Consider the following 16406-nt stretch of genomic DNA (forward strand, 5'->3'; position numbering starts at 1 on the left):
TTTGCTTCAGAAAGAAAAATTCGTTCCTTCTGTGTTTTTATTCTAAACAGTAGAACTTAACTACCAGGGGGAAAAAAAATGTTGTCCACATGAAATAATGTGTACCAGAAAACAAAAAGCACTCTTTTAATTTGCAAACAAGAGTCTTTGATATCGTATCAAAATTATTTGAACTAATGCTTAATTCAGTGAAAAAAAGAGTGCAGTGACTTATTTCCCAGTGACGTTACACTTCTTTATACAGCTATAACATAATCCATCTGCAAATGGGTAAACTGTAGTTTATAACCAGTAGTACTTCGCTTTTGTTGTTCTTTGTTTAGCCTCAGACCTATATACTGAATAGTATCTATGGACTGGACTGTTTCTCATGGTACATACAAAGAGAGAATGGTCTTCGCATGACACATACATCAGATACCTCTGCAGCATTTTCCCACGCAAAGGAGGGCACACAGGAAATTACTCTCTTTTCTCACAAGGCTTCCCACCACAGCAGCAAAGGGGGCGTCTTATATTCCTGGGGCTGACTGTGATGTCCAATTAGTCGGCTTAAACCAGACTGGTTGTAGAGTTACTTCATATCTGGGTCGTGGATGAAAAAGGTCATGGCCACATGCGGATCCTCTGTCTCCTGACATGGTCCTTACAGCAGAGAACATTATAGAGTGTATGGTTTCTTTGCATTTGACGCTTAAAGAACGCACCTGATTTCTTCACAGAGAATGAGAATCAGATTTCTGGATGTCAAATAACCATTCCTGGAATGCCAAGTTTCCACTGAATTGGAATAAAATGAAAGTGTTTCTGGATGTTTCTGAAAAATTAAAAATCTGCATTGGAAATGTGTGTGGCACTCTATTAACACTATATACCATATTTTAAACAGTTTCCAAAAGTCAGCATCCCAGTTTTAAACTAAATCTTACTGAACTCAAATGACCCACTGATGTAAGATTTGACTTTTCTCTGCCATGTTTCCGGAACAGTGGTGTAAATTAGTGTCTTAAAACCCTGCCAAAACAAAAGCCCAAGAAAAATAATTTTTTAAAAAGCCAAAGGAGATTATTGAAGAAAAAAACATCAATCCACTGTACTGGACCCCGTGATTTCAGCCCTAGAAACCTTACCTGACTCCAGGGCTCTACAGACCAGGACATGAATTATAAACCTCTAAAGGAGAATGAAATATTTCTACTGCATTGTGTATTCAGCACCTCCATCCTCGTCAACACAGAGCCTTATTGGATTGATAACCACAGGTGACAACAAAAAAGGGCAATTTACTAATTAGACTTCTCTGAGAAAAATGCTTTAGATTATTATATTTTTAGAGGGAAATAACCAAGCAGAACAGGTGAACCGTGGAGTATTTCAAAGTCACCAGACAGCTACAAACCAAGGACAGTTTTGACAAGAAAGATGCTTTTCAATAAAAGCTAACTATGCCTACCCCTTTCCAACCTTGCCCCCAAAATGCCTAAAATCTGGGTTTCACAGAATAGTAAAGCAGTGATGAAGCAGAGTCAACGAGGTGGTGTGTCCTGCCTGAGATAAAGAGGCATCTTTTTTCCAGGCTGGATGGAATATAGTTGTCATTATATGTTTATCATGACTGATAGCTAGAGTCACCTTGAAAGCAACATAAATGTAGAGACAACCAGCTCTACTCTTCCTCTTCTCAAAAGAAGTCTTTTCTATACAGGTTCTTACGCTGCGTGTTATGACTTAGGGTCAGTCTGTGGGTTCTTGAGTTTCCCGACTAGAAAGGGGTCAGATAAAAGTGCCCAAACACATAGCATACGGGGGTTGTAGGATAGGTAAGAAACACTGGATTTGTGACTTGGGACATGCTGATCACTGTGATAAGCACTGAAATTGGATTGTATTTGCTCTCATGAAACACTGTAAGACAGACCAGAGGGAACCTGTGAGCTTCTGGAAGGGCACTGCGCTTCACAATGCCGAACGATGCTGAGTAACGTCAGTGCCGGTGCTGACAGATCGATAAAAGCAAAGGCCCACAAGTTCAACTGATTCATGCGGGACTTGCAGGTACTCAAATTTACAATGGCAAGCTCAAATCATTGCTATTATTTTGCATATCATTTTGTCACAAAAAGACAAAATACATTTTTAGATGCTAAACTGACTGTGCAAGATTGTAAAGAAGCTTTTTTTTTTTAAAGGAGTTTCATATGTCTTCATGAAAACAAGAACAACTTTGATATTTAAACACGTTTATTATCTTATGCCTTATATTTTCTATATTATTTTATTATTTGTCTGTGTATTCTTATGCTGCTGTGTTATGTTCCAGGGAAAAGTGTAAAGCATTCTTATCAGTCTGAAACACAAGACCTAATGGTTATCTTCCAAAATAAAACCGTGCTTTTTCTGGTCTATGACAGCCCATCTGCCGTCCCTGCATTAATGACTGAAATTGTTTATTTGTTTGCAAACCACCACACTTTGCGTAACTAATCCCTGAAAGATATACAGTGAGAGGACGGTAAGGATGGATACATCCTCGGAAAGATGGATATTCGCTTGTTTTTCTTCTCTCTCCCTCCTCAGCTCATGCTCTCCTTGGATTGGCAGCATCCTTACTCTTTACATTATCCACGAAATACATCCTAGTAGCTATTTCCTCATCCCTCTGCCTCAGACTTGCAATACGAAAGAACTGGGAGGTGTCAGGAAGGAAAGGACACAATGAACGTGGGATCACACTGCCATGCCCCTGCCTTGCCCTCCTCCACTGCTCTCTTCAGGTACTTCACCTACAGCCAAGTAGTTCCTCAAGTCCGTAATACAGAAAAGGGAAGATAAACCTTGCTTGCAAACAGATGATTAGCCAATTATATTCACTTTCCAGTACGCCAGTGCCAGAGCTCTACAAGTCCAGAAGAGAAAGGCGAGGCTGTACGTTGTGGGAGGAAGGAAAGGCATGAAGTTTAACCTATTTTGAAGGCTTAGGACCGTGGCTACTGCTGCTGCCCTCGCTGTGTTTGCATCTGAAGTCATTTAGATATCATTAGTGAAAGGTATGAATCACCACTCCGCACCCTTAATAAATGTCCACATCCTGAAGAAATAGAAAATACCATACCTAGAAGAAACTAAGTTGTATGTACCAGTGATTAAGCTCTGTGCAAAAAAATGAGGAAAGATAATGAGGTCTGAAAATATGAAAAAAATCTATTAAGTGACAGGAAATTATGCTTCCTAAGGGAAGCATAGAATCCATTAATTTTTAATCTTCTTTAAGGTATATACCGCACTTAAAAAAGGAGAAAAGTTCTTTGAAGCATTTGAATTTTGCCCAGGTCCACTTCTAGATTTAACTTTAATCCCATAACACAATTAATCAAGCTCTCAGCAGTATAAATCGTTACTGAAAAAAAAAAAATTGGGGAAAATTAAAACTTTGTGAGTATTTGATGAATACAAACCACTAAAAATTCATCACACGTTCATGAATAAAATGTGCCTACCAGTCGAACTGTCTTTGCAGGAATTAAGAAAATCTAAAAATTAGATTTAATAATTGGCAACACGGGACACCTTTTGGACCACTGATCTATAGATTAGAGGTTTGGACATTGCTGCTCTTCGCAGAAATCACTATTTTAAAATGTGGAGTCACGGATTCTCGTGTCCACTATTTCATTACCATTATATTATCACATCCAGTCAAAAAACAGGGTCTACAACACCATACATTAGCCCAGGGAACTGAGCCGCTCGAATTGATAACACGGTATTATTTAAAGTCCTCCTTACACACGTAGCTATTGTAAAAATCACAGATACAGTGTTTATATGTGATTTAATTGGTTTTAATATAGGAAGAAATAATGGTTTCCTGTACCGGAGAACAGATGTGGTGTAATAAGTTTAGTCAAAGGATATATAAGTAACACGAGGGAAAAGGTCAAGATTTGTCTCCATCTCTGCTATGTTTTGGAAAAATATTTACATTTGATGGTATTACATAGGTATTACATAGGTATGGTATTACATAGGAATCAAAAGAAAGTTGCATCCAATTTCATAACCAGATACATTTAGTACATTAATCCTTGTTACGATTCGCTTCACTCATTACGACCTTGGTCTCCTCCTATGGATGCAAACAGCAAACCCGGCACTGAAGCTGCCCTGGTTATGATATGAGCCTATAATCCGTGTTGCGAGTCAGTTTTCTATTGGTTTCCAATTTAAGAAAGCCACAACTTAAATTGAGCACGGAAAGCAGAAATTATTTATCCTTTCCTGCAAATCATCCACTTCTTGGTCTGACTATTAGAGCAGAGAAAGAGAAACCGATGCGTTTCAAACCTGCTCAGGTTCCAATCAAATCCAAACGCTCTTGGCCTTATATTCTATTGACTGAAAAGAGAAAGTAAAGAAACCTGAACAAACAGAACAAGAATGTCTAACATGTAAAAACAATAGAAGCCATGGTGAAATTGTGGCCGTTTAGCCATACCTTGAAGAGACACAAGGCTCTGTGAACTTGCTATTAGAAAAGTGATTTGCACAGCTGGAGACTCAGGTTAGCTGATTTTTCTGATTTAATTTTAGATATGTGTTTAAATATGAATAGTCCCCCTAGGTTTTCTTTACAGCTGTGCAGAAAAATGGCATTTTTTAGGAGGCAATTCATTGGCCCTGTTTTCAGCATCTAGTGTAAAATGAGGGAAATTGCTACCAGCAAGTACATATTTCTCTCCTTTGGCTGTAAGGGAGTCTAGATGAGTCCAGATGTTGCTAGAGATGTCTGCATCTGGTGAGACGGATCTCATCCTTAGGTGCAAAATAGTCTGGTTGCAGATGAGTCAAATTATAAACCAAGGAAAACAACAGAATCCTTGTGTAATACTTTAGACAAATGTTTAATGTTTAATCTTGAATTTTGAGTGCGAGAAAAAAAGACCTCTGAAATCAAAATGCGATTTCACAGGAAGCCAAGGCAGAGTGAAATGAGAATAATAAGGTGAGACAGGTGAATGGCTTCCAAGGGCATGAACTTGCACATTTTAACTGAATAGTCAGTCAGATCCTGAGAGACTCCAAACGAAGTAGTGAATTACAGGCGATTGACTCAGCACTTCACTGTGTGCTTGACAAAAGTACTGAAAGAGAGAATTAAGAGTATTTTTCTAGAGCTTATAAAACCATATCTGGACAGTTGTACAGTCCAACTAAGAGTTCAGCCATCTAATGCGTGGGAAAAAGGAAAACATAGAAATAATAGGTTAGAGAAGCTCATATAAAAGAGGAAGAGGAAAAAACCCACATTATGTCATACTTAATCCATAGCAAATATTTACACCAGATTAATCTTCAAGTTTTTTCTTGCAAAAAGAATAATACACATTACTGATTGCAAGGGACAGTTCTTCAAAGTCAACAGGTAAGTGACAAAATGAAACCACTAGTCAGGAAGTCAGCTCTAAAGGGAGAAAAACAAACAAAAAGCATATTTTAAAAGACATCTCAGAGCTTAAGTTTCTTTTACAGGAAGGAAACATTTCTCGCACTCTAAAAGGCTTGGGTGTGATCCAGTTAGTTGTGTCTTACTGCACTCGGAAAACATAGAATCAATATTTAGCATCACTACTTTAATTGAAGAATGAAACTGTAATGATAATAAGTGAGCATCAGCACTCTGAACTGCAAAGCAAGTTCTATGGCCAGGATGAAAGCAGCTCTGCAGGAATTCCCACGGGAAATCACATAGGAAGTGCTTAGCTTACTTAGAAAGTGGAACAAGGAGCAAATCCTTCTTTCCTTACTCTCGGGGGACACAATATTGTTGGAAAACAATATATCTAAGAAGAATGGGATTTTCATGCTCTACTTGGACCCACGTGAAGTCTTCTCCCGGTGTTGGGTTTGTCAGCGACTTTCCTGATTTGATTCTATGGTTTGATTCTATTTGATTCTATTGATTCTATGGGAGCCAAGTGTTGCATGAAGAAACCAAGTTTTGAACCAACCCTTCGGAGAAAAACTGTAACTGAAAAACGTGTTGCTCTGCTACAGTTAAAATGAATATTGTACGCAGTAGGAAACGGAGCAGTGATTAAGGTTTTAAGTCATCCTTTATTTTTTTCATCAGCTTAAATATAAAAGTGACTCCCCGTTAAACCTCCCACTTCCTCAGCAATTTAATGACCTTTTAAGCATAGAAATGTTCATTTATAAGAAAGTCAGCCTGAAAGGAGTACGGGTCACAGTTTCCTCGAAAATTACGGCAGTTAACCTCTCCTAACGCAATTAGACAGAGAACGAAGCTCACTCAGGCGAGGAGTGACTTCTAAATTACAAGACACGAGCGCTCAAAGCGTTCCATTTGCTCCCAATAACGCACCCGAGGAAGTCACCGAGATGAAACCCCACAACTGTCGCAGCTGCAGATAAGCAATCTTCCCATCCACCAGGCTGATATGTTTATATTTTACTTATGTCAGCACCTAAATAACTGCTTTCCAGGCCGGCAAACACTCCCCCCGCGCCAGTCCGAAGGCTTCACCGCCCGGGGAGGGGCTCGCTCGCCCGGGCGCCCCGCGGCTCCCAACACGCCGGTCCCGCTCCGCAGAGTCCCGCGTCGCCTTCTCGCCGCGTCCCCGCAGCAGCCGGGCTGGCGGCACGGGGCGGGCACGGAGCCGGCGGGACGAGGCCCCCGCCGCGCCCGGGCTAGTCGGCAGCCGCCGCTCCGCACGGCTCCCCCGGGCCGCCCTCCGCCTTGTCCCCGCCGCCTTCGGGTTTCTTGTCGAAGCAGAGCTTGAAGACCCCCAGGACGGTCATGACCAGGATGACCAGCACCACCACCGCCACCGTCACCAGGATGAAAACGTAGTTCGAGGAGGAGGAGGAGGAGGGGGTGGGCGCAGCGCCCGTCTTCCCCCCGTCGGAGCGGCCCCGCTCAGCCCCCGCGGGGCCCGTAGGGGCCGGGGGCGCGCAGGGCGGCCCTCCCGGGGCGCAGGCACAGGCGAAGCCGCCGGCGGCATCGCGGCACCCGACGGCCCCGGCGCAGTGCCCGCCGCAGGGGCACAGCGGCTCGTCGGCGCCCGTCCAGGAGAAGGCGCCGCGCTCGGGCCGGCAGGAGAGACGCACCTCGCCGCGGGGGCACGCCACGGCCAGCACGGTGCCCGGCGGGCTGAACCCGGGGCCGGCGCCGCGCTCCTCGAAGGGCAGGCGGTACTCGAGGGCGAGCGCGCCCGCGGCGCTCAGGTCGGGGCAGGCGCCCTCGAGGCGGTACCGGCAGGCGTAGCCCCGGCTCTCCCGCTGGCAGACCCGCTCCTTCCAGCCCCAGCCGGGGCCGCCGCCCGCCGCCACCTGCAGCCCGGCGCAGCGGGCGGTGATGCAGGAGCGCACGGGCTCCTTCGCCCACCGCCCCAGCGCCGCCGGCACCTCCCGCGGGGCCGCCCCGGCGCCCTCCCAGGAGAAGCCGCGCAGCGGGCGCCCCGCGTCCGTGCAGGCGGAGGCGTCCCGCTTCAGCCCGACCCAGAAGAGCGAGGGCGCGGGTGCGGGCGCCGCCGCCGCCTCGGCCAGCGGCCCCAGCAGCCCCAGCAGCAGGCGCAGCTCCGCCTCGCCGCTCACCCAGGCCAGGCCGCCCCCCCGCCGGCCGCAGGCGCCGCGGGCCTCGGCGTACGAGGCGTTGGCCAGGTGCGCGCTGAAGCAGGCGCCGGCGGCCCCGCAGCGCACGGCGGCCCGGCCGAGGGCGCAGGCGGCGGCCAGCAGCACGCACCAGGGCCCGGCCCGCCTCATCGCCGCGGGGCCGGGGGCGAGGGCTGCCCCGGCGGCTCTGGCGGCCGCACCCGGCCGCCCGCCCCGTCCCACCCCCGGGCTGCCCGAGGAAACGCGTCGGGAGACGGCGTTGACCCCGGCATCCTCCGTTTGTTGGTGACGAGCGGCTCCCTGCCTGGCAGGAGGCCTGGCGGGCGGGTGTCCGCCCTTGGGAGAGGGCACGAGTGGAAAATGCCGGTGTCCGCTGTGCTGTCGGGGCAGGAGGGTGGCGAGGACACGAGTGGAAGATCTCAGCGTCCACTCTGCTGTCAGGGCAGGAGGGTGGCGAGGACAGGAGTGGAAGATCTCAGTGTCCACTGTGCTGTCGGGGCAGGAGGGTGGTGAAGACACGAGTGGAAGATCTCAGCGTCCACTCTGCTGTCAGGGCAGGAGGGTGGCGAGGACAGGAGTGGAATATCTCAGTGTCCACTGTGCTGTCGGGGCAGGAGGGTGGTGAGGACAGGAGTGGAATATCTCAGTGTCCACTGTGCTGTCAGGGCAGGAGGGTGGTGAGGACAGGAGTGGAAGATCTCAGCGTCCACTCTGCTGTCAGGGCAGGAGGGTGGCGAGGACAGGAGCTGCCGTGGCAGGGTCCACGTCAGACCCGTGCCCAGGAGATGCCCTGGCCTGTCTTGGCAGGTTGTTATGTGGCACTTCAGGAGAAGAGCAGAGCTGCTGCAGCGATCTCTCCCATGAAAGGTTAACTGGTTGGTGAAGCAGCCGAATCCCTTAGCTCCTGATACTCCATTCAGTTTAACACAAAAAATGATTCAGCTCACTGGTTTCAAGCAAGTTGCCCTAAAGGCATCATACCTGCACTGCTGTCCGGTGGGTTGTTCCTGAAAAGGTTTAAGTGATCCCCTGCAGCTGTTCTTCCATAGGCAGTGCATGTGTTACCCTGTTTCATGCTCTGATGGCCGTCTCCTGTTATCTCGTTTACATTCAGATACAGCATGCAGCTGAGTCTTTTCCCCAGGTGTTTTGTGTGGCACAAAACTGGGTGCCTGCCCATAAAAAGTGGAGGAAAAGACACAGAAAATAATCTATTTGGATTTTGATTTAAAAAAAAAAGTAAAAAAAGTAACATTCATCAGTAGTTGCAGTCCGTGGCGGCGTGAGTTCTACAGTCTTGGATCGAGGGTCTAGGTGGGCTCGGTCCTGCACAAAGAACCTTTGTTACTCCAGTACACTAGTAGGTTCTTTATCTGTTCAGCTTTTTCTAAAGAATTTAATGTCTAGTTCTTCACTGGATCTAGCCTTAAATGCACCTAAACTAAATGAACCATTCCTTTAGTCCTTTGCTGTTTCTTGATGATGTACATTAGCAATCCTACAAATACCTGTCAGCTGTCATACTGATCTGGAGCCGTTTTCCCATGGCTGGTTGATGGCTTTGGGAGAGAAGGCAGGTTGCTACAGCTTTACTACTGCCGTCTTGGTGGGGAACACTGACAAGGCTTTGCCTAACATGCCTCTGCAACGCTATAGCTTCAGGTTTTTTTCTTTTTCAAAATGGAGTTAGTTTATTACAAATAAATAGAAACTAGCCTTTATAAATAAAAGGAATAATATAAAAGCGCCAAAATTTTCATTTCATGCTTTAAACCTAAGGCTGTGTCCCTGTCAAGGAAAATGCAGATCAGTCCGTGAAAACACTTGCTCCCTTGCTTCTCTTCTTGACTGTCAGCAAGGGCATGGTTTGAGTCATCTGGGATGACCTCTCCGCTAGGTGATTGATGGCTACTACAAGCTCATTTCGCACAGGCCATAACTTTAATTTCTTAGCTATATTTGAATGAGAAATTTAGAAACAACAGGTTAGTCACCAGCGCCCCAGGCAGTCCAGTCTCATTGGAGGAACTCACTGCACAGAGAGATGGAAACACTGCACAGCAAAAATGAAGGCTTTTGCTGGCAGGAAGCAGAGGTCGTAGCTGTATGGCTGCTTTATCTGCCTGTGTACCTGCTCGTCTCTCTTACAGCTACCTGCAAGAGTCCTGCCAAATATTTAAAAAACAGGTTTGCTAGATCTCCAGAAAACACCTCTTCCTCTGGTTTTGAATGTTCACTTGGTTACATTTTGAGCAAAAAGGAAAACATTTGCATTAAATGCCTTCCTGGGGATTTTCCTGAAGACAGGCTTTCTTGAAAGAGAGGACTAGCACCTCACATGGAAATGCTGATACCAGTCAACATGGGAAGCAACTAAACTCCTACGTATAAAGAAGGCTTTATTGTATGAATGTGACTGTTATGTGACTGAGTGATGTCTAAGTCCTAATGTAGCTCTTTTATTCAGTAGTAAAAGCTTTATTTAGCTGTAATTATTCTTTAGTCTTCTGCCTGTAAGATCTGAGCCTTTGAAAAAACTGGCTTGCTGCGAGCGCTTAGTTTTTTTGTTTCCTTGTGTCAGAGTCTCTCTTACATGTACTTATTGACTAAGAAGTAATGAAAGCATGGGTGAATTTATAAAGCTACTTTTCTCTCTTAAATTCTTTCTTGCATTCAACTGCTAGGTCTCGAGGGAGTGTATTTGCATTACAAGTAGTCTCACAGACACATACAGTATCCTGTTCTTACCAAGAGCTGTGTTTTGCTTTGCAGAAGTAGATGGATGGAGCAATAAAAGAGATCTGCTTGGCTGTGAAGGGGACAAGTGAAATGATTGGATAACACTGTGATGCGCAAGGCATGAGTGATTTCACTAGACTGACGGGTAACACTTCTAATCCCCAAAGGGGATACAGGAAAATGTCTGGAAATGAATCTATTTACTCATTTTGCCACAATCCTGGAAACATCAGTGTCTTAACAGCAGAAGCATCTCTTTTCTGCTAGTATAAAGGAAGGCTGCTTATGGTGCAGCTCTCTTTATCACCTGTCCTGTACAGGTGCAGAAACCTCTTGTGGTCTCTTGCATGATACAGATTTCTTTGGGGTTGGAAGCTTTGGAGGGGGAGCAAGAAAGGCAGGAGGAGACCAGTAGCCTGGCAGCTCTGCCTGTTTGCATAGCTGCAGCCTTTTAGCTTGCTGCAGCCTTGCGGAGTCTGCACTGATTGGCAGTGGAGAAGCTGCATCATCCATGTGAGCTTCCTCTCTCCCCCTAATCCCAGCTGATATCTCTGCTGGATCCACACATCCTTCTGCTGAATTTATCATAAGTAGAGTGGAAACATATTCCCCATCTTTCAGTGCTCTGTTAAGAGGTAAACAATAATTTAAACAACCCAATAGAAGCAGGTATTTTGAAAAAGTGGGGATCACCGGTGTTTGATTGCATGCCTCAAAAATCGCAGTTAAGTCCTCCTTTCCTCACTCAGTGCTTCAGGAAATTGATGTCTGTGCTTAACAAGTGGTTTATCACATAATAAGGCAGCCCTACATTTCATGTTAAGTTGTATTTAAGCGAAGAAAAATATTTTCTCACAAAAAGGTTCCATTCTTCTTTAAGAAGATACCTAAGTTGAAAACCAGACCCTCTTGAAGTTAATGAGAACAGTCTCATTTCAACAGTGTGCCAAGATTTCTTATTAATTTCCTTACATTTAATCAAATAATTTGTAACAGGGAGTAAAAATGCCAGATAGAATCTGGCATGCTTTTGTTAGTTTTCCAGGGAACAGGACAAGAAATGAAAATTTCTGTCTTAATGTAACAATTTACACGATTGTATGAATTTAATTATCCATCTTACGAAAGGACTGCAGAGATAACAAGGTTCACTTTGGAAAAGATAACCCAGCAGAGGTCATGCAAGTTCCTGTCTACTGTAATAGCAGTTTCCAATGACATCGTGTAGCTATGAAACTTTTTAAAAAATAGTATTTAACTGCTGTTGGGAACACATTAGTATATCTGTTACATTTATGACATGACATGAACATAAAATATAACTAATGCTGACCTGCTGAAGGGACACTTAATAGGCAGACTGCACTGACAAACCCAAACGAGTAAAAAGATGTGGCTGTAGCATTGTAACATTACTCATATGCGTATGTTCCCCTTAAAGCCTGTTCACTTTAGATATTCATGTTTCCATTACTAATTATGCAATAAAGTAATGTATTCTGTTAACACTTCCACTCATCTTTAATGAGTTTTTAAGAAAGATTCCAATCCTGTAATTAGCTAGGGGAAATGAACTCTAGAACTCTCAAATTAAACACCTTAAATATTTCCAAAAATACCTGGTGGCGTATAATTATTTTTTTATTCTCACTCTAGCCCACATTCCTTCCTTTTGTTGACTGGATGATTGATACTCATTCCATCCCAGCCTCCAAATTCTTCACATCTCCTGTGTTATGTAGTACTATCTGGTTGCCTCATTTGAGCTTCATGTTGGGTATACGTTGGCATGAGGAGGTCCACAGGAACTGGAGGTGGGATATGACCATATGTTACCGTTTGCAGTTAACTATGTCAAAAAAAGCAAAAGCACTGAAACGCATCATGATATCAACCTTCCCTGCATCATCTTTTCATTGTCTGTACCTGGAATGGCAAACACCCAGCAGTGGTCAGAGCTTTGACTGTTAATATGTTTCAGTGGTCCATATGAAATGTCCGCATGCTGCAGAATCTAAGCTTTCAATTGTGTTTGTGTGCACCTCTGTTTAGATGTTTGCATGTGTAGAATAAGGTAGAATAGAATAGGCATAGGAAGGAATGGAATGGAAGGAGAGAGAGGAGAGGAGAGGAGAGGAGAGGAGAGGAGAGGAGAGGAGAGGAGAGGAGAGGAGAGGAGAGGAGAGGAGAGGAGAGGAGAGGAGAGGAGAGGATAAGTCTGAGAGTGCAGCACAGGGTTCAGTTGAGGGAATGGAGAACTGCAGCACTGAGTAAAATGAGTAGGTAGGAAAAGAGGGAGTCGTCATGAAAAGAAGAGCATAGGAAAGGAATAAAAAGAAAAGGCAGAAGATCATTCATCCATGCAGAAGTACCAGAGTGGCAGAGGATGACCCACTGTGTACTGAGGAATGTTCGCAGCCTTAAAGTTACTTAGTGGCTCAAAGATCATCCTTAAAAAGCATTATCAGAATGAATTTGACACTCTTTATGCCATTTCCTTTCTGGTCCATAAGGATGCTCTCAGCAACCTGTGTAAACTGTAGGTTTCAAAGGGAAAATGTTGAATGCAGTTCTGATGACTTCCCATCATAGAAAAAAACAACCAAACCAGAAGAATAAGACATTAATTCCTATTTACCTGTATCCTATTATAGGCTTCTAATCTTTAATCAGGTTTTGATCTAAATAAAAATAGGTTTGGAAATTAATGAATTTTCATTTACAGTTAGAATCATAGAATCGTTTGAGTTGTAAAGGACCTTAAAGATCATTGAATTCCACCCCTACTGCCATGGGCAGGGACATCCCACTGGCTCAGTCTGCCCAAGGCCCATCCAACCTGGCCTGGAACACCTCCAGGGATGGGGCAGCCACAGCTTCCCTGGGCAACCTGGGCCAGTGCCTCACCACTCTCATAGTGAAGAAATTCTTCCTAATGTCCAGTCTAAATCTGCCCCTCTCCAGTTTATACACATTCCCCCTAATCCTATCACTACATGTCTTAATAAAAAGCCCCTCCCCAGCTTTCTTGTAGCCCCTTCAGGTACTGGAAAGTCGCTATAAGGTCTCCTTGGAGAAAAACCAGTTTTTTAGCGACTTCCTGTAGAATTGTAATTATACAACAGCCTTCTGGGACTGGCAGTCTTTTCGGGGTGAGGCAAATTTTCCTAGGGAAGTAAAGTAAAATAGAAGGAAATCTAGTGGTAAAGAGGTGATTTCACTTCCTGGCCTTGTGCCCAGACTGACCATTTCAGAGAGTCTTCAAGTATTTGCTTGCAAATGGGCAAGGGACACAGACTAGTAAGAATAAATTCTAGAGGGAGCAGCTGTGAGATGGAGAGGCAGCAGATGCTTGTCTACACAAGCGGTTATTTCAAAATTAAAAAAATAAAAGGAAGGGACAATATTCTGAGCCTAATGCAATAATTGTCATGGAGGTTATAGGAAGTAAGCATGCCTTTTATAGAAGTATTTATTGTCATTCTTTCTGTTAGACTGGCCGGACTAAAGAGGTTTTAGTTCACTTTATTGATTCATTTTCCCCCTTTCCCTTTTAAATAATGCCCTTTCTTGATGCATTTCCTTCTTAAGAAAGTCTGATGTTTTAAATATTCCTTATTGTTTGCTTGCAAGAGGGAGAAGCAGAGACTTTAGATATTTTACTATAGAAGTGCGAAAAAAATTTAGAAGATTTTACTGTATGGCACATGACTTTTTTCTTCTCCTGTTTATCGTGGTAAGAAGGCTGTGCTGCTCTTTGCTAAAAAGCAGTTATCTGTATGCTCTGGAAGAAGTCCATTTTGAAAGTAGATCAAGAAACAAAATTAGTCTGTCTGTGGAATTCTCGCACTCCTAGATGTGGGATATTCAGAACATGGGGATTAGTCTGTTTCTAACCGAAACAGGAAAATGAAATTAATATTTTAACTAAATAAAGGTGTATTTTCCAGGAACTACTCATGATTTAAGCACTATGTCTGCATTTCTTTAATGCTAAGGTTAAAATCTCAGCAGCTCTGACAGCTTTTCGCAAGTTAAGTGACATAAACATTTCTGTTACGGCGTGAATGCTGGCTTTCAAATTCTTAAAAATTAAGGTTTATTAACGCTAAAGACATCAAAACCCAGCTGTTTTCATGAAGAATAAAACAAGCTTCTGCTTAACAAATCGTTTCAGAAGGCACAGTCACATAGTCTATGCATTGGTAGTTATGCATCCACAAGACAGAATTGATCTACATTTTCGTCCACAAGACAGAATTGATCTACATTTTCGTCCACAAGACAGAATTGATCTACATTTTCATCCACAAGCAGGTTTTGTTATTCTGATTGCTGCAATGTCGTTTTTGTGTTGTAATTGTGCGTCAGGCCCCAGTTTCTGGGTATTATATCTCCATTAAACTATATCATATAATATTGGCAAAGATGCAGTCCTTGTGCTGCCAATATTAACATCTCAGTGCTGCGGAGAATCTGCAAACATCATGTGTCTCCTGTCGAGCTGTGGAGATTGACTCCCAACTGAGTGTATCTAATCAGCGTGTGTGTGTGTGTGTGTGTGCACACGCGCGTGTAAAAGGAAAAGGGCACACACGCAAGTTGCATACTGACATGCAACACGTATGCATATGTCCATTGTGCTCATATCTGAACATTTGTGATTATTCATCCCTAATGAATCGGTGAGAAAGATAAGCAGTCTATTTATATGATAAAATAAATCCCTAACTATTGTTTAGCTGAAGATGAAAACAACCAATGTGTATATTATCCTATTTAAAGTAAGCCATAAATAGTAGGATGTGAAAACAAAAAAGTGGTTTGACTTCCTGGTGTCATTTAGAGTGATGCCAGCCAGAGGTTGCCCTTGCAGGCTGTCAGCGTGCAGAGATTGCCCATGAAGGGAAGAACTGTAATCACTGCTCCACTGGTTTCAGATTTCAACCACCATATACTTTATCTGCTTCTATGTGGTACAAAAGCACAGTTGCAGTAAATGAGCACGTTGTTCCTCGGCGCTCATCAGCTACAATATAAAGGGAGGGAATGGCTAGGATCTGCAGGCATTTATTTTAGGTACTGAAGAGCCCTACAGGACAGCCACATTCCCTGTGAGGTCGGTTCCTATTCAGTAGTGTTTTCCCAGGTAAGGCACACGCTAGCAGCGCATGTTGCATGCTGTTGCTTTAGCATCCTGTTACTCAGGACATGAACTTGCGATCCAGCTGTGCCACTTGAGGTCAAAGGGCCTTGGTTTCATATTAGTTGAATAGAAAAGGCCAATAAGAGGTGAGACAATCGAATGTGAATAAATAATAAAAGAATGAGAACTGCAAGTGTTCGACCCCTCCCTGCTGATGTGATATTGATCAGAACTAGAAGAGAAATGTCAAACCCTTCCCTACACAGAGGTCTAGAAACACTTCAGATGTGTGCCAGTAATAGATAAAGAATCAGCCCAAGAATATATTAGTAGATGCCACAGGGAATAAAGCATAAACAAGCCAAGAACAATAGTTAACTGTGTGTCAGCTACAAATAAGATATGCCTGCTTGGCACAGCACGTCCTCCTTATGCCACTCCTTCAGTGCAGTCTGAGCATGCCAAGGACTCTTGTCCTGGGAGGAGAGGTCAGGTACAAGGAGAATGTATAAGGGTAACGTAGCAGGTTTATGGGCCTGCGGCGGTGCCTCCACATGGAGATGTGGAAGGAAGGTTTGAAGGCAATGGATTTGTTCTACACAGAATTTCCACCCTGTATATATTCTGACTGGAAGGTGTCCATACTTCGTATTTTTACCTTGAGAACACCCAACTGGATCCGTGAAGGACTCTAGGCATCATGCCACCATTTCTAATTCGAGAATCGATCTTCAAAGCCTCTGCTATGCTATGATTTAACCCTCCAAAGGTTTCCTACCCTTTTTCCTTCCTGTAAAGCCCTTTACATTTTTCCCATTGGACATGTGTACAGCCTGACTTTATACTTGATAAGTTAAGAATTGTCCCTTCTGTACTGCTTTTATTCTTT

At 44.1% G+C, this 16406-nt stretch overlaps 1 protein-coding gene across 1 annotated transcript; it reads right to left on the reverse strand.

The window, feature by feature from the left end:
• Nucleotides 1-3883: 3883 nt before the first annotated feature.
• Nucleotides 3884-7919, reverse strand: CLEC14A (C-type lectin domain containing 14A). Its single transcript, XM_054068473.1, is given in 2 exon segments — nt 3884-7859; nt 7862-7919. Coding segments are annotated over 2 exon segments (1194 nt in total). The 5' UTR covers nt 7905-7919; the 3' UTR covers nt 3884-6708.
• Nucleotides 7920-16406: the final 8487 nt, after the last annotated feature.

This window comes from Cuculus canorus, chromosome 5, assembly GCF_017976375.1.
Source record: "Cuculus canorus isolate bCucCan1 chromosome 5, bCucCan1.pri, whole genome shotgun sequence".
Taxonomy (NCBI): Eukaryota; Metazoa; Chordata; class Aves; order Cuculiformes; family Cuculidae; genus Cuculus; species Cuculus canorus.